Genomic DNA, 26,702 nt, shown 5'->3' with positions numbered 1-26,702 from the left:
TGAGGGGATATTTACCTGATTCAGTGTTTAGCTTTGTGCTCCACAACGTTATTGATCTGCTTCACTTTTTCTGCTCTTATAGCAGCGTTTTGTCCAAAGCAGCTGCTTCCAGTGGAAAAGCTTAAAACAAACACACTCCTCTACCTGCTCCACACTGAAGAGCATACAGAGTAAGACACTAGTCTGTAAACATATCGGAGAATCAAGAAATATGAGAACCGGATATTTCCCTTAGGAGCCGTTAGAGACCACAGTGGAGCTTAAAAAAGCGTGAATATTGGATTTAAACAGGGGGTGATATGTCAGTGCTGTTTGCATTTTCCATTTTCACACCCCCAGGGGGTTGAAAACTCTTACTTCCTCCGTTATTGGAGATGGATTAATGGATGGATAGACAAAGCACTTAATTAATCCCAAAGAGAAACTGCATTGTTACAGAAATTATCCATCCATTTTCTAAACTACTTTTCCGGTTTGTTTTATTCAGGGTCACAGGGGACTGGAGCCCATCTGAGCTGTCACAGGGCAACAGCAAACACCTCAACCCCCCCAATGTTTTAGTTGTATAACTAACAATTAAATTAAAGGCTAAACTAAATATACTCTAAAATATATAACAAATATAAATAAAGGAGAAAAAAAATGTCTGTCTGCAATACAGCAGAAACTGAAACCTCTGTGTACTTTAAGATAATGAATATCACTCATGAAGCTATCCTGCTGCCACAAGTCTCTAATTCATTTCCTTTCACACACTTGTGCTGTGACAATCGTTGTTCAATTTCAATGCCAGGTGACACTTATCAGATTTTGATACTGTACAGATTTGCAACGGAAACTATAACTGACTAACTAAAGAAAAAGTTCCATAAATTGTTACTTGGGATGAATTTTATAATACAAATCTGTGAATGTTGGTGTGGATGTGTATTTTAAAAGACTGTAAGTGTTCATTGTGTAAAAGTGTAGAGGTTTGATTAATGAGCTAGAAGTAAAAATGCCACCACAGCGCCCATTCTAGCAACTATTCTTATCCTTTACATTTTTAAAATCTGTCTCATTCTAGCACCAGCCAGATTTGGCCATAGGAGTCCATTTGATGGATCGTTACACGTTCTACATGCTGGAGTTCCTTGAAGACATCCATCCTGCAAGCAAAACCAACATGAATGATCTGGTGAGCCTGTGATAGCGTGTGTGTCCAGTATGGTCACAACTTCCTCATACCTGTTTGCAGGAAATCGCAATTTCCTGAACCACAAAATAAAATTCTTGTTATACTCTTTAAAATACGTTAGGGGTGTTAATGCAAATTTAAGTTTACAGTTGTGCTACTTCTACTTGAGTGACAGAAAGGAAGAGATTTTCTCTGGTGTCTCACATTTTGAACACCATCGTTTTATTTGTTATACATTCATTTGTAGTTACTGCAACAGAACATAACAAAAAAGGTATGCAGATTTTTATTAGATTGACTATTTTGAAAGTCAGCTTTTAAAAGGAAGGATGTGGCAATCAGCACTGCTGATACCTGAAGCAGTGTTTTTCTTGTACTGTCCTCTTCCTCTGTCTGTGGGCCAAAAGAAGTCAGATAAAAGTCACACAGGTCACACTTGAAACAGAATATCTGATACGGTGTTGCAGTCGTTGGCCTTTGACACATCAGGGTGGAAATGGTGAGTACATGTTGCTCTGGTCCATGACTCAGTCTCAGCAGCAACTCCTTTTTCATCTTTTAGCCTCGTGCGGCGATTCAGGCCACAAGGGCCACTCCTCATCTGCGTCACCCGGAGTTATGCTCAAAGCACCTCAGATCGTTACTCTGGCACTCTGTGTGTTTTGACACATGCTTATTATTTTTTTCTTCCAATTTTTCTGTTTCTGTAGATTCTCTGTTGTGCCTTTTCAGGGAATTAAGGATCAATACTATGGATTTTCTGGATGAGCCCTCTGAGTTTTCGTTCTTGTTTTTTTCCCCCCCCTGATCCAAGCTGCAAAGTCGTGCCATTTGCTGTACTTTTCAAGTCCTGTCTGGCTGAGGAAATAATGTTGACCTCAGTTATGTGATTTTTATATTCTTTTCAAGCGGAAAACAACACATTGATAAACTCACATAGGATTCATTCACAAGTGGTAACATAACAAGTGTGCTAAAAATTGTAATTGGCAAGGACATGCACAAATGTCAGGCACAGTGCCTCTAATCTGTTTCTCACGGTGTCACACCTCCCAGAGCAACAGCTCAATACTAGCTGCAACTGGAACTTGGAATTGGTGGTGCAAAAAGGAATAAATCTAGTATTGTGTCTTTGTGCAGAGCTGACCTGTACATGCAAGTTATGCTGCTGCTAAAGCTGTCATTGTCATGAGGCGAATATTTATATTTAGAGAGACATTGTTAGTTGTTTTTGTTCTATATAGTTTGAATAAACAGATATCTTCATATACATATCCAGAATCTGCATGCATAGGACACTGGGACACAAAGCTTGGTGGTTTCCATCTGCAGCCTGCTTGTATCCAGAGTGCCATCAACCAATTAGGAATTGTGTTATCTGTTGTCCAGAAAATTGTCGGTTTCCCTCAGCAACTGTCAGTGGACTAGCTGACTGGCTCCCAAATAGAGATCCAACGTGACAGAAACCACTAATTTAGAACAATGTTGAATATTCCTAATGTGAAATCTTTGCTGTCTCTGCCTCCACAGTTCAAAGTGTGTCCAAAGAGTCAGTGTGTGTCCACTCCAGGCCATCGTACTGACCTGTTCCTGAGAGATCCTGGAAGTGTTCTCATCACAGATTTCTTTGGTAGTGTCCGCAAAGTTGAGCTCACCATGGATGCCATCAACTTGACTGACCCCATCAAGCAGATGGAGGAGGAGTAAGTTTAATTTATTTGTTTTTTTGTTAATGGCAAAAGGTATGCATCAATCAAACTAGAATAAAAACAGGATGGCAACCTGCTAGAAACTAAAAATCAGTGGGTGCCTGGTGATTAACTTTGCATTTGGCAAAAAAGTAGCAGAGGTCTAGAATGCAACACACTCAACCTTTTGGTCTATGAGGTTCTGGCTGGGCAATTAATTAAAGTAATCTGTTAAGTAGTATAAGTTAATGTGACTTTGAATATGTAAATGGATACAGATTTGCGATTTCTTTTCAGCTATTTATGGTAGTTAATCACTGTATTATCTGACTGCATCTAATTTCCAACTTATTGCCGTTTTATCACCTTCTTGATGGACCGAGGTTGAGTGGTTGCAGACCTTGTCCCCCCTCTTTGAAACAATCATTTCAAAGGCAATGGCACTGCGAGTTCATTGCATGCAATTGCAATTATTTTGGCACCACTGTTTTCCCAAATGTGACTGTAGCATTAAAGATACTTGTGCAAAAATAAGTTGTTTACAAATTGTTTCCAGCTTTTCAAAATGAACTAAAGGTAACAACAGAAAGGGAGATTAAAGGTAGATATTAAAGGGATATGAAATGAAGTTGAACATGGGCTGGGCTGTACTTTCATGATGACATGAGGGGGGGCGACCCTTATAAAATACTCTCATTTAGGCCAGCCTCACTGCCAGCAGCCAAATTCATTTTGTGTTCAGTTTCCAACTAACCAGCCTTTGATTTCTGTTTAGTACACCTCCCATCAGTGATATTGATTCCTCTGCTAATGATGTGTTGATTGGCCTGTTTCTGGAAGATTAAAGCACTCAGTGGCTGTCACTATGACTACCATGTGGTGGTTTTAAGACCTGATTGTAAAGTTGACCAATGACATGTTTGTCTTGGGTAATGGTGCTGCTCATTTAGAACGCATTTACTGCTTTTATAATCAATAATGACACTGAAAACATTATTTCAGAGAGAAGCGGAGCTCATAATTGGGCATCTTCATTGTCAGCCTTCAGACTTAATCCAGTCTGTCTTCATAAGTGGCAGTGAGTAATGAGCAGTGTTTGCTTTAGATGATCTGTGGCACTACCCTGTGGTGAATTGCACATATCCAAATTGGTGCATGCTTACATTTTGTGATAAATAGGTTGAGCCACTAGATGGCTGTAGAGAGCTGTCAAACCTTTTCTCTGTGCCTCACGATGTATTGTTTGCTTTATCACCAAGCTCCACTAATGCCATAATAAGCACAATCATCAGGAGTTTTAGGAAGCACACAGCTATTGCAAACAGTTTCCATACACTGATTCTCTAAGCTGCAGGAACAGATGTTTACTGTGTTCAACCTAAAGATGCAATGGGAATTTAACTTTATTAATGATAATACCACCACTCCCCCAACCCTTTGTATTAATTTCATTAACTGGGTTTTAATTGAACCACTGGGAAGTATTAAAGAATCTAATGTGGTTGGCTGCTAATTAGTAATTAGAGGCAATTACAATACTGATTTTAGTCATTGGCTGTTTGTGGCCCCGGGCAAGTTACTCATTGCACACAACTTCCCCTATTACTTTAATATCGATTACAGCCAGCACATTAGTCCTGCTGATCCTCATGCAGCACAGAAACACCAACACAATGTTATTGAGCTAGCTGTTGGCCTAATTCAGTCCTAGAGAGAGACGTTTTATCTCCATTTCTGATGTAAGAACCAGCAATCACCCGATCCATTTGGAGTTTAACAGCACTAAGTTTACTGATTCACCAAAGTGCTTGCAGTGTCTTTGTACTTTGTTGATGTTGGGAAGACTAACAACATTTATTGTCATTTTGTACGCCCTCTCAGGGTGTTTCCTCAGCCACATTCGGACTTGACTGATAATGCGGTGACAGGAAGCTTTCTGTGCTTCTGTTGGGTCTGGACAGCATTGTAGCAGTGGGGAGATTACAATACAAGCATGTGGAAAATAATAGCCATGACCTCATTACTGCAATAATTTAAATTAATGCAGTCATCAGCGTTGGCATTAATAAATAATTATTCATAATTTAACGTGTGAAGATGTTTAAAACCTATTAAGGGGTCTTTGTGAATGGAAGGGTTCAACGTGTTTGCAAGGTTTTACCAGTGTAAAATATTACATGTAATGGAATTAGACTATTCAAAGGCTGATTATCCATAACTGGCCATGAAATAAGAGTTAAAAAAGCAATTTTTGACAGTTTTGCAAAGTCTTAGCACTCGATATGTTCTGTTTTTTTTTCTTTCTTTTTTTTGATTAAATGTTAGAAGGTGTGTGTCAGGAAAGAAAAGGTTTCATTTTAACACAAAAAATATATATTTGCAGGGCTAATGAATTTCAGGAATAGAGAGCCCAGATTTATGCAGAGATGCCTATTTAAAATGCAAAGTGTCTCTCTATACTTGAATCAAAGAAAGATGAGCAAGAGTGCCAAACAATAAGGCAGTTGAGGCTGTAATTATTAGTGTGGTGGTGGTGGGGGGGCATCACAGGTTTGCTCTGGGTTTTATTAACATCACTTACCTCAGTTGATTGATTTTGTTGTTTGAAAAAGAAAAAGCGATTCTTTAGACTGTTTTGCTATTTTTATAGAAGAAAATAAATTTTTATGGGTTTTCACATTTGAAAAGCGAGGAGCTGAAACCAGCTTATCTTTGTACTGTGGTAAGCCCTTTTCACACATGAATTTTGGACAGGTTTGGGAGAAACGGGTCGGGATATTTTCCACAGTTGTCCTTTGTCACGTGTAGCAAACAGCAAGCAATAGTCCTCTTCAAATGTGTTTGCACTTCTGAAAATACTCTTTGCAGTTCAGGTGAGGGAGCTATGTGGATAGAGCATGCAGGAGGCACCAGACTATTACCTGCACAATGGTGCAATCGAATATCATGCAGCCTTTGTACAAGGGAGACCAGCTGATGTCCAAACCTGCTGTATCTGATACATGTCTGTGCTGGGCGCATGGTTGAAAACAGTGATGAATGCCTGAAAGAAAAAATAAGCAAAAAAATGTAGTATATTCAGTTAGTGTTGATCTCTAATTGATCTTTATTTACAACCATATTTAAAGTAACCATGCTGCATGCTTTAAGAGTATTAAATCCCATGAATTGGCACTCCCCTGAGAAACCAACCTTCACCCTTTTGCCAGCACTTCTGGATCATCTCAAAAAGCAATCACTAAATCGATGTCAGAAACTGGATCTTTATGAAACCTTTGTCCAGATGTCGTTGCGAAAGTTAGAAAATTGTGTTTCATAAGACCTGAAAATGGGTTGTAGTGAGCTCAGTGTGTTCCCACAGAGAGAAGATCACAGATGTCCTCGGAAACAAGCTGTTATTAAATATAGTGCTGCTTTAATCCACTTTTGTCAGCTTGTTCTGCCTCTCAGACAAGTGGAGGAGGACATTTAGAGAAGATGTGTACATGTGTGCGAGTGTACACATGTGCCTGTCTCATTTTCTAGCTCGCATTCGCCTCTCTCACTCCCATATCCTGTCGTACATTTCTAAACATCAATTTCTTCCTCAGAACAAGCCCTTACATTAAGTGAATGGCACTTGATGGTGAAGACGTTTTAATGGACCCTCTCGATCCGCAACGTTATACATAAGCTTAACACTGTAATGACATTGTGTAGTTCCTCACTCTCAGCCATCGGTGGTTGTTGACCGTAACACGTCCTCCTCTGGGCTACACGAGCTCCCAGAGTAATTACAACTATCAAATTAAGCTGAATTCATATCCCATTGAGTATAAAATATACTTAATGTAATTTGTGACCTGCAGGACTGGATTGTGTCTGCAAAAACTGTTTGAGCTGCTGGCAGAGTAAAAAAAAAAAAAAAAAAGGAAATTTGTTTAACCTAAAGACTGCAGCTGGAGACGGCATTGATATCAGAACTAGAGAGGGGGGGGATGAATGCAGGCACATCCCTTTTAATAAGCAGAGAGGACTTATAATGCCTCTCCAAAAAGGTCTTTGTGGAAAATAAAGTAGAAAGTAGTTTGAATTGAATTAGAGCTCATTTCTAATGTTGAGGAAAAAAAGGGTGGAAGATCCCAGCGGTGACACATCTGTGCTTTCAGTGACATGTTTCTTGTGGCAGAGAAGCTTGGCACGCACCGAAGGCTCAGCAGGAAGTTGGTTCCCTGCTTACCAGTCCATACGCTTTACTACTATCTGTTTTGTGTGAACACCTTCTTCTCTTCATCACACGCGAGAAGAGACTGTGTGTCTGTGTCAGTGTGACATGAAATGGCCAGAGAGAAAAATGATGGGTAAAAGTAACTTTGAGTGAAGAAAGACACAAATAGAAGAACAGGTTTCAATCATCAAGTGGCTGGAGGTGTGTCATGATGGCTCACAGGGGAGATGTGGCTCACTTTGTCTGACCTAAATTTTGCTGAAAGACGGTCAGTCCTGAACCTCCACTTGACGGTAAACCTTAGCTCTGACCCCCGTTTGACTTTGTGTCAGAATTTTTTATTTTAGGCTTGTTTGTAACTTTCAAGGTTGCTGTCATCCGGACATCGGTGACTGTCAGGTTGATGTACCTCATGGATTTATTCAGACAAACCCCCTAACAGAGCTACTTTACAGGTGCATTTTGTGTCATATGTACATTTAAATAAATGACTGTGTGTTTATGGTGTATGGTGCTGTAGCTTGTGAGGGCGCTGCCTTTGCCCTTTAAACACAGTTTGATCAACTGCTCTTCATGTTGTTGGACTAAAATAATTTTATTGTGACTGTAGAAACATTGTGGCCATTCTCGACTTATCCTCTTGCAGATATCTAGTGATTTGTGACATTTGCAAAGGTATGGGCTTAAACGTTTGTCCTTCAGAGCAACCTGATTTAGGCTGATTCTTTCAGAGTGATGGATACCTTATTCTGAAATACTAAAGGCGTGTCTGGTGGTTTTTTTTAAATTGACCACTGAGAAGTGAAGACAAAGCTGAATAAAGTAAACCGGAACAGTATGTCGATGTCATGTAGAGTCAGCCAAGAGCTGATGAAATGCTCTTTTTAATAATAATGGATTGGATTTATATAGCGCTTTTCAAGGCACCCAAAGCGCTTTACAATACCACTATTCATTCACTCTCACATTCACACACTGGTGGAGGCAGCTACGGTTGTAGCCACAGCTGCCCTGGGGCAGACTGACAGAAGCGAGGCTGCCATATCGTGCCATCGGCCCCTCTGGCCAACACCAGTAGGCGGTAGGGTAAAGTGTCTTGCCCAAGGACACAACGACCAGGACAGAGAGCCCGGGGATCGAACCGGCGACCTTCCGGTTACAGATACGCTTCCCAACCCCCTGAGCCACAGTCGCCCTATGCTATTATTTCCAAATTTTAATTTTCCACAGTTTGTAAACTCACTAAATTTTATAATACGACACAAATTTAAACAAAGAAGAACAGACTTAGCACTAGTGGGTATATATAAAATCTGTAAAATGAGAACCCAAAAGAAGCTAGTTTCCGTAGAGCAAAAACAACAAACACCAGCTGACAACAAATATGAAAGCGATCCATATGAGTGTTGAAGCTGAATGTGCAGCTGCCTCTGACTTCATTGATTTCTGCATCGATTTTCACTGGGGTTTTAGAAGAATTAGTGCAGAGTGCATTGCGAATGTACAGGGGGCTCAGGAGTTTGAAGCCCTTCTAACACTTCTTCTTCAGTGAAAATGTGGAGAGTGGACTACTCGGAGTATAGATTTTTGTTGGTGAGTGACTCAATGAATTATACCGTGATGGGTAGTGATATGCAGGCAATCTCTTCCAATCACATCCTCTACTTTAAAGATGATTTTGACACTCATCTGATGTTCCAGGATAACTTTCATTAATTTATCTAGAAGGAGAAAAAGGGGAGGTCATTTGCATCAAAATGCATACAACTGACTGTCGGAGACACACACACCTGAGCTGCACACAGACTGCCAACGGAAACACTGAGTCTGTTACTCTTCCTGACAGCTTTTCTTCATTACTGAATGATGGTGTTCCACGTAACAAAAGCCAAATGTATGAGTGCTATTTGCTTTCTTGAGTAAATGCTCAAAGCGTGCTGTTTTGTGTGTTTTGTTTTTCAGTCCTGTAAATGGAGAGGAGCAAAAAGAGGTGTACTCGTACGCGGACCAGCTGCCAGTGTCTGAGATCATCCATCAGGTAAGACACCGATACTAAACCGCACGAGGAAGCCCATGTCGCTACAAATGAGGTGTTTGTCAAATACCTTTCATGTAAGTTTTCATGCTGGTCAACTTTTATGTGTCTTTTATGTGTTTGCGTATGCAGAGCTTCTTCTTCTTTTCTTCCCTGGCTCTTGTGTTTTGCTTCTTTTGTTGTTGTTGTTATTTTCAAGTGTGTCCATGCTCCTCCTTAATTTGGACACAGAACAGAAAGTTATGTGCAACATCCACCAACAGATGTCTTTGTGCCGTTTCCATGGTGACATCTATAAGTGTGAAATGCAACTGCCTCCCGGTCTCGGTGCGGAGGGGCCACCATGAAATCCAGCAGAAAGGATAGGCAGGATTGTGGAAAAGAATTGTGCATTCACCTCATTCCCAAATGAATTGTGACTTTCACTCGGGTCGACCTTCACAAATGAACACCTCTTCCTCCTCAATCCAGCTTTAGAATGCGCGCTGTGCATTCAGAATAGCCCGACTCTAGTCTTGTATTACTCTCGTAAGATTTTTCCATTATGAGACTATTAAAAATACAATTTCCGTATTTCTACTTCAACTTATGCCTCACAAAAGTAAAGAATCCACATTAATCTTTGCCTCGAGCAAGAGTAGACATTATTGGTGATTACATTTGGGGTTCAGCCTTGCGAGCTGCCCGCCTTTTTAAAATACAGAGAGTGGACACGTTAATATCGACGTGTACACAGTGCATTTGCAGGGCAAGACCAGATTTGATTGAACTTTGGAAACCTAAAAAGTCACTTTGTATGCACTCTGAATGTGGAGTGTGCTGCTTAGTTTTTCTTTGCGTGGTTTAATTAGTTCCTGCACATGTAAATGCGATGTATGATGATCAGATGAAATGTGGTGAACGGAGCATCTAGTTAGTTTTGCTTTTACTGACATGTTTTTTTTAGCTTTGCATAGCGCTCATCTAACATAGCATTATTCAGGTGCAATACTGCATATTGTCTGAACATTGCATGCCGTCAAAGTCATTTTACATTGTGGGCCACATACAGCACACTTTGATCTTCAGTGGGCCGACACAGTGAAACTTTCCTGTCTGTCAGTCTTAATTTGAACTTAATTTGTGAGATAGCTCAATATAAGTGCAAGTTAAACAGTATGTCTCAGTTTTTCTACATGACAAAAAAATCCTGCTGTAGTGAATGAAAGAAATCTGTCTGCATGACTCTTTGTGCTTAAGTAGATAGTGGGGAAAAACAGGAACGTTTCTTTTATGACTTAATTAATGTATTTAAGAATGGATGCCTTCCTTCACATTTTCAAAAGTCGTCCAATGAGCCGGATTGTAGTCGTTGCTGGGCGTATTCTGGCCTCTGAGCCTTATGTTTGACACCCCTGTTCAAACAGACACATTGAAGCTTTGCCTAATCTAATTAGTGAAAATAATTGGCCAGATGATAGCTGAAGGATAAATTGTATTAAGCCACAACATTTTCTTGGTTCTTTTTTTTCAGTCTTTTTTGTTTCTTATTCTTTGTTCTTCAAACAGTTTTAGCCAATGTTTATATTTGTCGAAATGCTAAATGGTCTGTTTGGATTTAACCAAACTTTATGACTGTTTTTTTTTTTTTAAAGTAAAGTTTATTTAACATCTCTACAGACTGATTAGCTCTGGCATTCCAGCATGAAGGAATTAAACTGAAGTAAACTACTAGACATATTTTAAACTCAATGAAGCTGGTCATATTTACAGTGAGCATCTAGGTTCATATAAATGTGGGCCAACATCATATATTGGTAAAATTAACTTATGATTAAAACAAATTTTTCCCAAGGCAAGCCACAGTAAGCTGTCTGCATTTTAATAGACTGGTGAAAGCCCTGTGCAACCTTTCTTTGGATTAGTTAAATGTTAACCAGCCATCCACAGTGGAAAAACCCACAGATAATTAGCACCATAATCCCCTTTTTTTTTTTTTTTTTTTTTTTTTTTTTTTTTTTTTGTAGATTCAGCTCATTCATCTGGGATAAGGTTGTTATTCCAGATTCAGCCATGAAAATGGATCAAGCAGAAATGTAGACTGTTGGGACCAAAAAACGAGTTGACATATGACAGTTGACGCTGATACATGATACAGGTGATGAACACCTGACAACGTCCAGGCAAAAAGACAGCATATCAAAAAATATTTCTACCTTCTCCATTGAGTGACAGCTTCCACAATGTCGAGCTCTAATGTAAAAAAAAAACAGAAAGGCAAACAGAAAATCAGACTGTGCTTTTGTTGAGGCTCAAAGAGTGATCCAAAGTCATTTTGTTCTGCTGACATCATGCAGCGTGAAAGATGGCAAGCTGATCAGACACCGTGAACACTTCATCAGACAAAGATTTTTTTTTTTTTAGTCTGAGTAATATTACACTATAACTAGGTTCTCTTGCTTCAGAATATATTGAAGCATTTAGGACATAATAGTCAGAAAAGTCCCACAGGAGCTGATGAAAAGAAAATAGAGCTAAAAGAAGAATGAATAATGAACTTGGATTGAAGAGGAGGGCAGTCATAACTCCAAATTATTGTTCATTTTGCTCAGTGTCTGCTACAACAACCTTATTTTATTAACAATATTTCAGTTCGATTGAGTAGTAGCAAGCTAAAATATGTTCATTTAATAAATGAAATGGTGCACCACAAACAGTTTTATTGTTTTATGTTAATAAAAAGCCTTTTTGTCTACATAATAGATGCTTCCTAAAGTCTATGTTAGCAGTGTCCCTCCAGTGCGTATTCTGCACTTAATGGATTCACCTTGTCGTTTTAATATCTGTTTATAATAAGCATTGAAGACTTAGTTCTTCCTTACAGTAAGTCTTAGTCATAGGCATGCTGTCTAAACTTAATGGGATGTCATCTTGCAAAGCCTTCGAGAGATCATGGATTAAAGTGAAAATAAAATTGGACTATTTAATACAACAGTTTTTCTGCTGAGCAAAATGTGACAGTTGAGCAATTGTTTCTCTCACTTGAGAGAAGTCGTAGGTTGAAATACTAAGGATTTGAAAGTACAGCCCTCCTCCTGCAGCTCATGCATCTCTTTCTTAATGAGTACGGCTGTTTATGATTGACAAGCCACTGCCAGAAAGCCAGCGCAGGAGTTAGTCTTTTTTTAATAGCTAATCATTAAAAGCCATTCAAAATGAAATCAGCAGCTTACTCTCACAGAGAAAAATAACAACAATCTCTAAAACCAACCTGAGGCTAATGCTATCATGCAATTTTGTCAGTCTTGTAAGCACTTTATGATATTGACATTTTTTTCCGTTTATTCTCATCTACTTTTTTAGTTCCTTTTGTGATAGATTACTTTTTAATGTGAACTTTAAAGTTTGTGCAGTTATTCTCTGTGTAAATATCAACTTTTCCTGCAGGATTTCTCATACTCAGTCAGGATTTACACCATCAGAGTGAAATGCCTGGACACAGAAAACACATTTTCTAGACTAGATTGTCTTAGGTTTGAGGATAAGGACTAGAGGAGGGGAAGAATTTTTTGTCAGACCACTGATATCAAATGAATGATTGTTATGGATTTTGCCTAATGATGCCAAAAAATTATTATACCAGATTACTACTACAGTAAATTACCTTGGCTTTCAAGGTGATTTGAGATGCTTAACCAAGTGTCCAAATGGGCTTTGGGATTTTGAACCAAAGCCTGGATTGAAGCAGCTGTTTTTGAGGGGTCTGAAGAACAGTGGTCTGCACTTCTGTTAAAAGGGGTACAATGATCACTTTGAGTCATTTGTAAAGGATAAACATTTGAAATGCTTCTGATTCAGGCTTCAATGGCCACAGTAGAGCTGCTGTCGCTGTCGCTTGCTTTGATTCGTTCTTTTTTTTTGTCTCCCTCATGTCAACAGACACTAAACTATTGGTGTTGATAGCAGAGGTCAAATCCAGCTGAACCGAGTAAATGGCAAAATATAAAAGAAAATCTTTGGGTCCTGCTGCTGGAAACATCACTGGCTGACACTGACTTTAGTCTGAACAAAGAAGTCACAGTTAGTTGGGCGAAATGAATGTAGCTGACCAAAGGCCTGAGTCCTGTCAGTTGCTTATTGAGTGTCATGATTGGAAACAGGAGGGGGTCTCCACAGCCAGCGGCACTTTAGGAAATTAGCTGAAGACTGCCCCAGATAAATGGCAAAAACTGGTCTCTTAGAGATCAGCTGCCTTCTCATATAAGAGTAGTTTATTAATTAAGGTTTTTTTTTTAGTAATAATCTCACTATTCAAAATAAAGGCAAACTAACAAAACAGTGGCTTATAGAGATGCTCTCCTTTAAAGCGCTGCTGTCTGCTACTTGATTTTGGCTCCCTCCGGCTTCTCTTTATATGTGTGTGTGTTTTTGTTTTTTCCCCTCTCCCTCTTATATTTGCACCCAACAGACAAACACACTCGTCAACCCAGTGACCCCTGACAGAGATTTTGATTATAAGCCTGCACTCCTGCTGGATTGAAGATGGGAGTCCTGGCAGACTGAGTCATCTATCTGCCCGTCTCCAAAGTCCATCTGTACTGCAACAGAATGACCAGCGTCCATCAAGCCCATTGACAGTTCTCTTCTTGTTGATTAGCTGTCAAATAGTGTTCAGTACTCTCAGATATCTTATTGTTGTTGTTTTTTTTCTCCATTTCCTATTAGACCAGACCATGGCTTGTAAATAGAAAAGTCATCAAAGTGACTAGATATATGGCTGGGCTGTATGGTGTGTAGACAAGCTTCTCTCATTGCGATTGTGGATGTGTGGATGTTAGGAGATGATTAATGCCCTGTCACTGTTGGCAGTTGTCTCACTAGTGCTTTCAGGGTTAGTCCCCTTGTCCTGACACCTTCTCTTTCCAAATTCACACATCTCATCTGATTGTCATTGCCAAATCACTGTGGGTTCATTTCTGGAAATAACTAGAAGGAACTCTTCTTCCCCCCTCCCTTCCTCTCATGTGTGTTGTACTTCTTTTCGCTTCCCTCGCTGCTGTGAGTCCTGGTCTCTGGCGTCAAATTGTTATTTGTTCTTTTGCCAGCTTGACGCCACCCCATATGGCTCTAGAGAACTGAAAATGGAAACAGTGAAAATTAATGCTTCGCCTGCTTCCTAACCCTCTCCCAACCCTCCTACAGTATCCTCTTTGCAGCAGCAACTCTTTTCAGAGCTGAATGTTAGGATTGTATGGATCACAGGAACGGCTCACTGTGTCAGTCTCTGTTTAATCAAATATCAACTGGAATTTTCTTTGCTCAGTAATTATGAATAATATCCTCTAAAAAAAGAGAGAGACAAAACAAATCCTGCTTTATGAGAGACTAATGCACCCACTACTATTACTGTTTCAGTACTTGCGTAAGGCTTAAATATCACAGCAATACAGTGGAGTGTCCTGGCAGTGCACAGCAGCTGCTGTTCCTTCATTTGGCTTTGCACAACATAAAATTTGCTGCAGTTTTGACCTTGGAGTGCTAGTGTTTGGCAGGGTGTTTCGGAACTCCCTCAGTGACCATTAGCATCCTGCAAGCCCATGTTAATTAGCTCCAATCAATCAGATGGGTAGCTCTTAATTGATTGTACGGGTGAACTGAACACACAACACAATGTGTATGTAATGGTAACATGCTGCTTGAGTGTTGGTTCCTGTCCTTGGCAGTGAGATGTGAATGGTTTTGTCAGTGAAGGTCAGTGAACACTGGCTACTTAACTGCTTCCCTCTGACCTTCCTATTTCTAGTAGTTTTATCCTCTGCCTCCCACCTGAGTTTCCTTTTTCTATTTCGTTTTTACTTTGGGGTAAAAGGGCACAGATACAAAACTCTTATGCACATCTAATGACAGACTATAGCAGACATTTCCCACTTTATAAAGCTGCTATACAACCAAAGTTTCTATCAGTAATTTAGGGTATTGGTTAATTGACATAAAAGTAATACCTTAATCAAATAACTTACATTAACAGTTAAGTGTAACATTTCCAAACGTGAACTAATTTCACCCTCTCCTAATTTAATGTTAACATTTTTAATTTGGATTCCTCGCTCCATAAGATGCGTTGCTTCTGATTTTTAGTCCAGTTGTGTAACTTGCCGCACCTCAGCCTTTTCTCCAAGTTTACGTTCCTTAAGAATAGCTTCTTGACAGCCGCCCTTCCACTGAGACCATTTCTGATGAAGATTCAGTGAATGGATCAACTGAAGTACCAGATGCTTCTCTCAGGTCCCGAGTCAGGTCTTTGATGGACTTTTTCCCCCCTCTATTTCTCTGCTGTAGATTTTGTTTTTTTTACTCTACTTGTCCACTTTCCTCAGATTTTTAAGGACACACTTCACACCATCCTGAGATATATCAGTAATCCACTGAGAATCACCTGAGAATATCAAACTTTGTTATCAGATAAAGAAATGGGAACTAGTTATCCATTTGAAAGGCTGCTTAGTAACAAAGTGCCTAAATATACAATTTAAAGCACATTTTTAAAGACAAAACACTGGTTCATCCCTTGTGTTAGGTACCTCTTTATGCTTTAGTTTCTAAGTCAGTGTTAAGTGGTTTGACACTAATCTATAAGATTTGTTAATCACAATGACTGAACTAAAAATGAGTGAAAAAGCGTCCAGTGTCCAAAACAAATTGAAAAGCTTGGAGAACTTTTGCACTTTTTAAAGAATGATAAGAATATCTGGCTTCTTGGAAGCAACATATGAAAACAAGAAGTAGCTCAAGACTTTTTAAGAGCACAGTATATGTAAGTCAGCTGATATAAAGCTATTTATTCGGTCTTTGGGAGGTTTGTATTTGTTATTGTTCTTAACAAGTGCATCTTTTTTTCCTCTTATCCTTATAGTCTCCATTATATACTTTGTTACAACAGAGGTAACAAATGTAAAATGTTTCGCTAAGTACACTTACTAGACACAGGAGTAAAACAAAAATGTAAAGTATGCTTAAAGGATTACTTTATGTAAAAGTAACATTCGGCTAGTTGTTTGATTATTTTGTAAAATCTCCCCCACATTATTGTTTAATATTAAGTTAAATAATCATTAGTTATTTGCAGCCAAATGGTGTGGTGGTCTTTTCTCCTCTTCTTATATCTTTAATATTCCCTTCACCACCTTCTTCGTATATGCTTCTCTCTGCCAGCTGTGCTGATGTGGCTTCCTGTCACAGTCACTCCATCTCCCTTTGGTCTTCTTCACCCCAGGGACTGCGTCTTAAGACGCACATGCACACCCACAAACAAATACAGTCACGCACACCTTTGCCTACAGCTGTCACAGAGGTCAACTGCCCCCTGACAGTCACACACTCCCATTCATCTCTTGAACATATCCAGCCACGCTCTGCCTCATCCGCCAGACTCATTGTCTTTCTGTCAGCCTTTTTGTGTCCTCCCCTGAGAGACTCCCAACTATTTTTGTCAAGTAATTCAGATTTACCTCTGATAGAGAATGCAAACAGAAAAACCTCACAGAATCTATGTGTTCATATATATAAATTGACTGTTGATGTGTTTCTAAATCAGTGACCTTGCCACGGCATTTCAAACGGGCACAGCAGTATTTGCGTGATTGTGTCAGCATCTCAGTGGGAGAGATCACTGTTGTTGCAGCTCAGTGTTCATTTGACAGGAAAAAATGGAGGGAGATGACTCAAGCATGCTGGAAAATTTAATTTGAATTTGGGGGGACGCCTCTGTTTCAACTGAACTGGAACAGACAGGTCAAATTTGACCGGTCTTTTGAAACAGTGAGGATTCAGCTTGCAGTGTCAGTGACAAATCAGAGCCTGTACCATGACTGCATAATTCTTTTTATAGTTATTTTGGAGAGATTTGGGTTAGAGGTCTGTTAACATGGCCAGTATTGTGCAGACGTTAGCCCTGGTGCCCAAGAAGGTTCCCCCTGCTAGAGCCTTTCTGTGTGGAAGTCTTTGCAGGTAGGATTGATTGATTGATTGGTAATTTATTTCACATTTAGGTGCGAGAGTGAACTGTTGTCTGTCTCATTGACACCCTAGTAAGGATGTATTCAGCTGGCATAGGCTCCAACCTCCCACTGTGTAAACCATGACTGGATGTCGAATTCTGGATACACATTTAAGATGATGAATGGATGGTCTGTTAATGCTGGTAATATAAGACGTTGTTAATATATATCTGACTAATCTGATCGTTTTAGTCTCATAATAATAGAAGTTAGAGTTTGAAGTGTATAAATACTTAGGATTAGATTAGAGGTGTTGACCAGTAGCTCTCATTCTATGTTTATATCTACACATAGTATTGCAGATGCACTCTGTGTACAACCACTGTAGCCACAGAATATGTACAGGTAAGGTAAAGTGCACTTGAACCAAAAACATGCCTTAATCTGGGGTTCTGCACAAATCCAAGCTATTGTCACCCGTGTAGGCAGATGAATTGTATACTCTAGTCATGGATTTATTTCAAATGACTAAAAATAATTTAAGAGGAAAAAAAGGTGTTTGTTTTTTTTATTTGACACTTTTACACTAAAAATCAGTGTTTCTCAGTTTCATTAGCACTCGGTGGATATAGCTTGAGCATATTTGATGGACAGTTGTTTAGTAACATGAAAAAAACACACACCCACAGCTGGCCTCAGAATCTGACTCATTCAGTAAATCTCTCTCATTTAAAATAAATGAAAGTGATCTGACTTTGTCAGTAAATAGTGTTGATAAGAAAGTAAGAAAGTCTTCAAGGCCTTTAACTCCGGGCTATTTTTGGATGAAACACCCACTGCGATGCCTGTTATGTCTGATGTCAGACAAACAAGACCAAAATCAGTCATCTGAGAAGCTTCCTTAAGTTTAGTCAGTATCTCAAAAAAAGCATGATTCAGATGCTGAAAACATGTCTCTTTTCAGCTTCATTTTCTTCTCTGCTCACTTTAATTTATTCATAGGACTAGATGTTACAATCCTTGTCAGTGAAACGCAGCACTTGCCCTGAGTGGGTTAGAGAAGCCTTCTAGGTGGGGTGAGTTTGCTGCTTATCATATGGTGATGTTTCCACCATTGCAGCACACCAGTTGTGTACGCCGCCGAGGCAGTCGGATCAGTCTGATCAGACTGGACAGTATGTTGCTTTGTGCCCACTGGTCATTTGGATGCCCACACCACCGCCTTTGGCTCCTTCCATAGTGGCTGCTTTTTCCATCAACATTGGAAAGCTCTTTGACCAACCATCTAAGCCCTCTGTTACCCACCTCATTCAGTGGCCTTCGATGGTTAAGAAGCCCATGCAGCCCACCTCCACAGGATGTAACCTCACTTTCCAGCTCTGGCCTTCTGCCTCATCTGCTGTGGTTGCATATGGCGGTTTATTCCTTACATATGCCCCTTCGATGGCACACGAAAGGATGTTTCTCTTGAAGTGCTGAATGCTAGTGGATACAGTATGTACTGTATGTAGGAAAAGTACTGGCTGTGGGAGATGGACGTTCTACAGAAGCACCTAACATTATACCTATGTTCATGTAAATGCACTTGGTGTGACTGATGCCTCCTTTAAAAAATCTTTTATTATCATGTTTGTTTTTGATGTTAAAATGAATATTCGCTGTTTATTCAGGAGAATAATCTAAGCAGAGAACACCAGATTTTTCTCCACCCCAGCTAACTCTCCAGCTCATTTGAAGGGAATACCGCCTCGTTCCCAAACCCACCTTGCTTCCAAAACTAGCGTGTGGTTAAAGTGAATACAATCGGAATATTCTGGCCAGTGTGTGCTGTACAAATGATGCTTCAAAAGGGAAGGTCTTTACCTTGGACCTCCAGCCTTGATCTGTCCACAAATACCCTAAAGCTTAGTCGTGTGCTTCAAACGCCTCTGCTTTAGCATTCTGGATGGCAGTGGCGCTCTATTGATTTGACTTGATTGAGCTGTTAAATAAATTTTGGCTCAGACGTAATCCAATTTTTACTGCTGTCCTCGGTCTTTCTACATAAGAAATTGGCAGCGTTGTCACGTAACCTGGACTTTCTATTGAAACGACAGCCTTGAGAAGATGTACACTGCAATGAGGCACGAGAACGCAGTCACACACGTTTCCTGAAATTAGGTTTTCGCCTCACTTACCAAAAGCTTTTAAACTAATAAGAAGAATAAAAAGAGTCGTTTTCACCAGGCAAAGCAATTAACATTCGTTATTCTAAGAAACACGTAATAATGCATGAATAGAATCAGGTGTTTTGCATGTGCGAGTGTGTCTATGGATCACTGTAATAATCATTGGGTCAATTTCATCATCATCACCCTGTCTTCACAAAATGAAACTTAAGACTTTCAAAACGGAAACGCTGCCAGTCAGTCAACAGGATTTGATGAAATAAATATTCTATCTGCATCATCATTAACTCATTACACTGTATACTCTGATTTTATAATAGTACCCAGTGATCCCAAACAGTTTTTCTAGATCTTTAGAGCCCTTTAGTTAATACAGATATTAGATTTGTTTTATACTATCTGAAATTATTAAAATATTCAATTGTAAGTTTGAGTAAATTACTATTTAAACATTACAAATATGTGCCATTTCTCTAACTAGTTTAGTACATGCAACCACAATCATAAGGACTGCTGGACTGAGGTGGTGGGAGTGCATCTAGAGCCAAGACGCAAAAAAAGGGGGGGATAAATCTGTCGAATATGTCTGATATCGAGCCACTTCTGAACCAGAGGCAACTTCAGAAGCGTCTTAGGTTGGCTAAGGAGAAAAAGAACTGGACTGTTGTTCAGATGAAAGTAAATTTAGCATTTCATTTGGAAATCAAGGTCCTGGACTCTGGAGGAAGAGTGGAAAGGCTAGGTGTTTGAAGTCCAGTGTGAAGTTTCTGTGATAATTTGGGGCACCATGTCATCTGCTGGTGTTGGTGGTGGCCGATCCTCTGTGTTTTATCAAGTCCAAAGTGAACACAGCCATCTACCAGGAGATTTTAGAGTGCTTCGTGCTCTGAATTGTTGCCAAACTTTATGGAGTTGGCGATTTCCTCTACCAGCAGGGCTGAGCACCTGTCAACAGTGCCAAAACTAGTACTAAATGGTTTGCTGACCATGCTATTACTGTGTTTGGTGGGATAACCACCTTGCCTGACCCGATTTGTCAAGAGGAAAACGAGAAAGACGCAAAAATAGAGATGAAGGCTACCATCAAAGCAACCCAGGCTTCAATAACACCTCAGCAGTGCCACAACCTGATCGTCATAATTCACACTAAATGAGCCCCAACACAAAGTGTTGAGTATACAAAGTATACTTGAGTATACTTTTCAGATTGTGGACATTGTAAATCCTTTTTTATTTATCTGCAGGAATAAATAAACAAGTAAACAAACTAAAATAAAATAAACAAAGTCTTTAAATATTTCACTTGGAATATATCAGTTTACCTCATGTGAAATAAATTACAGAATATCTCTGGCCACAGCCATCTTTAAACTTCAGTCTTCATTTTAGTCTCAACTACACAGCTATAAAGTTCCATTACTATCTTGCAGATGTTGCTTTATCACAAAAACTGCCAGACGTAAATATGTGCTAAAAGAACTTAAAAAAGTAGGTGCCTCCAGGACCACATTTGCATGATGATGCGCGCACACACACGCGCGCACACACACACGCACACACACACACACACACACACACACACACACACACACAGACAGGCTGACTCAGAAGATGAAAACAATACCAGCTACACTATTGCAGCTGGTAAAAATATCTGATGAAAGAGTAAGCAAAAAAAAAAAAGAGGACAGATATGAGCAGACATTACATGCCACATCTCACTGAGTGCTAAATCTCCACTGTTCTTTGGGTTGTTGGTATATTCATGAGAAAAATAGCCAGGCTTGCCAGATGCGTCACTACTTTGTGCATGTAAACTTTTACTGAAAATACAATTAGAAAAACAATTGCATGGATGAGAGTGACTCAGCATGAATCACTCTGTAAATACATAAGATCAAAACAATATGCAGAAATATCAGCAAATCCTGTGTGAGGATTATAGATTGCTATTGGTTTCACTTGATTTACAGGGTCTGTTGTAGTTAACTTTAAAACTTGTCTTTTGCCTGTACGCTGGCTGTGAGGTTGTGGGTAATAATGACTTTGGACTAGGCTTTCACCCCAGTGTCTAATCCCCTAGGGCCTGTCAGTCTGCTGTCAGCTCGGCTCTGGCTTCTACTGCAGTATGTGCAAGTGGGTGTGTGTGCCAAGCCAATATTGATGTGTATCAGAAGGAGTAGATGTACTGGATACTGGAGTAGTACTGAGGAAAGCTGCACAGACACAGATCTCCTAAGCACTTTCGGAGCTGCTTTATAGTACTATATGTCGTTCTACTGTTGTGTGTGCAGCTTGTGGCTCAGTCGGACTTTGAGCACTCTGCTGCGTGTTCATCCGCTTTGCCAACTTTTCAGGTTTTGGCTTTAGGGAATGCCTTGTCTGACTGGTGATTTCCCGACTGGATAATGACAGCTTGTATAGGGAGGGATAACAGAAATCTCTTAAGTGCATCCTCGCAGCCCATCTATAGCTTTGTCGCCAGCAGTGGAGTTAGGAAGTTATTTTAGAGGTTAAATCTCATCTCCCTCCAGAATATTGCAGCCGCATTAGCATATAAATGTGCTCCTTGTGAGATGCATGTTTAATACGAGCGAAATTTAAAAGTATAATCATACACAAAGTGATGATGTGGCAGTGAATGGGACAAACACAAGACAGGGGAGGTGTACTGATGAGCTTTACCACCTGCTTTTTTTGTGCGAACCTTTGCGTGTTTGTGTGTGTGAGACGGCAGATCGTGTACATAAAGTGCGTGAAGAGATAAAGCGAGTGTGTGCGTGCAATTCTGCGCCTGCCTGCCTGCGTGAATGACAGAACAATCAGCGGTGGCCTCAACAGGAGAAATATACACACTATTACTAACCTGCAATCTCACCCCGCTCCCCTCTGCTTTCCCTCCCCCACCCCCCACCTTACCTTACCTGCCTCACCCCTCCTGCGATTCAGAAACCAAAGCAGAAAGACTGGCACCCTCCTGATGGCTTCATCCTGGGCCTGTGGACTTTAATCCTCCTGGTGTTTTTCAAGACCTACGGTATCAAGCATCTCAAACACATCTTCTGAGCCTCCTGTGTTTATACCGCTGGATGTAAAGCTGCAGACCCGTGATATTTGAGGGAAGGAGCGGTTTGTGACAGGCTTATATTCCTGGAAATGAAACCGAATTGTTTGGAATGACATCTGCTGCTTGTTTGGAAACTGAGTGATTCTTGGTGCCTTTTTTTCCCCTCTTTTACTTTGAAATGACCCCAGCTCATAGATGTAAACATTTGTGCTCTGTGTTAAATGTTTTATATAAAAAAAAGGACAACTGCATCACACAGCCATTTTACAAGAATTTTATGGGTTTTGTTTTGCAAAGACTTGAACATTTATTTTTCTTTGTGTGTTTGTGTCAGATGTTCTGTTTTTGTCGAGCCATTCCACAACTGCACTGTTTTCGGTTAAAAATGCACTAAACTGAGTCTGCAGATAAGAATTTAATTTATTTTTGGGAGCGCGTTGCTCTGCATATTTTAGCAGCAGCCTTTTTGTTTTTTTTTGTTTTTGTTTTTTTGTTTTTTTTTCTCTTTTTTAAATGACATCAGAAACAGCAGTATGCGACATTACGTGATGGCAGAGCTTCAGTTCATCCTTTGTCATTTTTTTTTTTTTTTTTTTTTTTTTTTTTAAATAAATAGGACAGGGGGAATGAATGAGAGAAAGAGGGGGAGAGAAAGAAAGAAAACCAAAGGGGAGAAGAGACGGTGAGAAGGGGGGGGAAGAGAGAGAGAAAAAAAAAAAGAACTCCTGGGTCACCTGTATGGAGAAAAAAAAAAAAAAAACAAACAAACAAAAAAAACAAACAGAGGAGACAGCAAACAACAAAGAGCAACATAATAATAGAGAAAACAAAGCACCATCACAATAAACTAGCTAGTCATAGATATCAATATTTACTAAATAATAAACGATATTGTGCAGCACGCAAGATAGACAGTGCACAGTGTGCTTTGAGGCAGCAGCCAAGAAAGCTTTAGTCCGCGTCTGTGAATACCCATGTGTGCATACCTGTGTGGATCAGCATGCTTGCATTCCAAAGGTTTCTCCATGTAATGATCTGCTAGGGAGTGTGGGGGGGCCACAGCCCCGTCCTCCAGGGTGTGAAGCGGGTATGGAGGAGATCAAAACTCCAGACATCCAGAGGCCCCCAGAACACAAGAGACCATGGAAGACCAACAGAGGGGCAGCCGCGCCACTGTTCCAGTAAGAGCTGAGGAGAGTCCCAGATGAGGGCTCGCCCAGCAGCCGCGGAGCAGAAGTCAGGGGGAGTTGCAGTGACGCGCCCGTGAGCTCCGCCGGCCCCCAGCTGTGCCTGAGTGACCGAGCCCCAGGCCGAGAGGCCGGGGGCACCCCACCTCCAAAGGGGCCCGAGCGAGCCCCAGGCCCCAGGCCCCGACAAGCGGCCGCCAAGGAGTGAGCCGGTGTGTACCCGGACGCCCACCCCCAGACACAAAGAACCACCAACACACCGACACCTGAGGGAGTCCGCCACCGGCAGGGGAAGTGGTGGTGGGTGGAGATAGGCCTCCAAACCTTGGAGGGCCTGAGGTGTCCCCAGAGAGGTGGCGTCTGATACCCAACCTGACATATAGACACAGACATACAGGCACACACAGACACAAACATCCATTCCCACCCTCATGCTCTCATATGCACTCACTCCACACTCAACCAACGTGGAGACAGACATAAAGAGACGCTGTACACACAATCACACTCCCCAAGCGTACTCTACAAACCGGGTCTAGGTACCCTTGCCCCTGGAGGGGGGAATTGCACCCAGACCCAGGTGGTGTTACCCTTTTCCCTGCGGTGGGGAGAGGCAGACCACCCCGACTCCGCAGCAGCAGGGAGGCCCCACACCCCAGACCGCAGTCGGACGGCCAACTCCTCCTACTAGCCCTCCCGCTCCAGCAGGCCGCAGAGAATGGGGGTGGGAGAAGACTCCAAACCTCCCTCCACCCGCTCATTGTAGTGTTGATGCATATGTGTTCTAAGGTGCAATTAAAACCCAGGAGGGCATGGAGCTACCTGCCAAGGAGCAGCAGGTAAGCGCATAGTCCCTCCTGCTAGCCCTCAATGACTAAGTGTATTTAAAATTGAGAGGTGGGCAACGACGTCAGGGGTGAGGTATACACCCTGATGGTAATTTGGACTCCGTGATTGTGCCCACCCCCAAGATCCTATATGTATGTGTAATGAGAGTGTGAATAATGTGAATGTCTAAGTTGTTTAAGTGCTACTCAGAATGTCTGCTCGGTCAGAAAAAGAAATTGTGAAACGAGGGCTGGCTGACTGGCTGTGAGTGGGCTGTAGAGAGATCAGTATTTAATGTCTCTCCTGTCCAGATACATTACACCCTTTGACCGTCATATCACACTTGTGAAGGATAACAATCGTACATAATCCCATCTCTCGTGATGGACCCATCCACTTTCCCCATTCACTAAATTGCCCTCCCTGTGGAAACATCCATTAGCTCCCCAGCCTTGCACTCTGCTGATTGTATTCTGGGTGATGGACAGCCATTTCCCCAGCCATTCTGCGTCCCGTGCTAGGGCAGCGATAAGTGAGTGATAACCTAGTAAGCCACCGGCCGTCCCACACGGGGTAAAAAGAGGAAAACATGCCTCAGCATAGAAGTACTCTCTCCCCTTCTGGTCTTGTATAACTACTCTACATTAGGCTTATTGTTGGAGGGAGGTGAGTGATGCTCGGAGCATATGGATTAAACCCACCCATTGCGTGTCCGCTGCCACTCTTCCTTGCAGCTAAAGTAGAAAATAGATGGAGTTGGAAATGAAACCATATGTTTTGGAATGCAGCTGCTGCGTCAGCCACATTGTACCTTTTCTTATACATTATTTATGCAACACTTCTTATTTCCTTTTCCTTCCCTATTTTCTAGTTCCCGTAATCGTATTCCTCCTGCTCCACCGTCAGAGAGCACAGGAACATTTTTATACCCTGAACTGGAGGATTTTTGATGCCCTGATTAAACATGAAACACTGAATCAAAGGAATAAATTTACATCTTTAACTGCCTGATTTGGTTCTTTTTTTTTGAGAAGATATTGAGCTTCCTTAATTACTCTTAAATGGTGTTACAGAGTAATACTATTTAAAGGCACCCGATCTGCTTTTACTGTTCCAAACCTTGAAGGTATGCCTGGCAGAGCTGATAATCTAAGCATATTTATGCCACAAATACATCCTTGAAATCAGTGCTGCTTGAGTTGACTTGCAACCCTGCTCTGTCTTCCTTTTTTCCCTTTACTGGAAACATTTCAAACAACCAGGGAGGTTTTCAAATGCAGTTCTCTTTCACTGAGTATTGTGTTTCAAAAGAAAAGCAACTGGGCCCAAGTCTCCATCTACAATCAGCGTATACCAGGGTGGCAGAGCAGCCCTGAGATGTCCCCGTTTGCCAAAATAAAGCAACTGTGTCTCAGATGGATGCATTTGATCTTAATCCACTTCAAAATGGACTCCACATCCTCTCCATCCCACTTAGGCACTCTGTGGAATTGAATATAGTCAGCCTTTGAGTGTAGCGCTTGACTCTGCTGCTATTATGATTTCCCCAATGCTAATAAAGATCAGTGTCTATCTGCCTTCACACCTCACTTGGTGGGGAGAAACCAGTGACAGGACAATATTGGAGCAGCCATCTCCAAAAAGGCTGAGAGATTTCAGGCTGAAGAGTCGGGCACGGTGCTCTGAATATGTCACACAGGTTCTTCAAAAGACGAGCAGAGTCGGTATTCACCAGTGAGCGCACACCCATCTGCTCATTGTCTTTAGAAGTGGAACAGCGTCGACATTGGCCCCATGTGGCAGCCTGCTAAATTTAATGATTTACACACAAGCACACCAACGCTGTTTGGAGACGGTGTGTCTGACAGGTTGTCCAATTTCCATGGAAACTCCGGATTTCCAGCTGCTTGCCTGTCAGTGAGCCTTTGTGTTGTCAATCATTCCCAGGAATGATAATAGTAATTTTAGCAGTCACAGATTTTCACTCATCTGCAACAAAAACGGGCATAAATCATACTCCATGGTGCTCGCTTACTGTACTTTTGAATTTAAATGGCTTTCTCTCAAACTTTAAGGGAGGAAACAAAATTCAGTGCACAGAGATATTCTCACTATGGCTTACTTTTATAATTGCAGCCCTGTAATAAACACGAACAGCTTTCCAGCTTTTGATCCAGATTGTCATTTTAAATTCATATAAGTTGATTTTACCCCATGTAGAAATTCAGAAAAGTGAAAATTCATGAGCTCGGGGAATAGATGGGTCTCATTATGAATGCTAGGACTGAGATGTAAAGATTTTTGTAACCTTAGAGACCATTTTGGTCTCTCCTAAAATGTCACCTGTGGAAAGACTGTCGCAACAACCA

At 40.9% G+C, this 26,702-nt stretch overlaps 1 protein-coding gene and 1 long non-coding RNA gene across 2 annotated transcripts in view; one reads left to right on the top strand and one right to left on the bottom strand.

Moving 5' to 3' along the window:
* pigk (phosphatidylinositol glycan anchor biosynthesis, class K) overlaps positions 1-22,910 on the top strand; it is a 32,011-nt gene extending 9,101 nt beyond the window's left edge. The window contains exons 8-11 of the mRNA XM_085389384.1: positions 1,067-1,177; positions 2,708-2,880; positions 9,035-9,110; positions 22,201-22,910. Coding sequence (XP_085245510.1) covers positions 1,067-1,177; positions 2,708-2,880; positions 9,035-9,110; positions 22,201-22,317 — 477 coding nt within the window. The 3' untranslated portion in view covers positions 22,318-22,910. The remainder of the gene's footprint in view (positions 1-1,066; positions 1,178-2,707; positions 2,881-9,034; positions 9,111-22,200) is intronic.
* On the bottom strand, positions 22,889-24,381 carry LOC146647754 (uncharacterized). The gene is made up of 2 exons (XR_014908490.1): positions 23,305-24,381; positions 22,889-23,052 (listed from the first exon to the last, which is right to left on the bottom strand). It is a non-coding gene; the product is annotated as an uncharacterized LOC146647754 (long non-coding RNA).
* Positions 24,382-26,702: the final 2,321 nt, after the last annotated feature.

This window comes from Rhamphochromis longiceps, linkage group LG18 (genome assembly GCF_057381845.1).
Source record: "Rhamphochromis longiceps isolate RC_006_pf linkage group LG18, R_longiceps_female_GT1.1, whole genome shotgun sequence".
Taxonomy (NCBI): domain Eukaryota; kingdom Metazoa; phylum Chordata; class Actinopteri; order Cichliformes; family Cichlidae; genus Rhamphochromis; species Rhamphochromis longiceps.
Note: the sequence above shows the minus strand (reverse complement) of the source record. Positions and strands in the feature narration are given on the sequence as shown.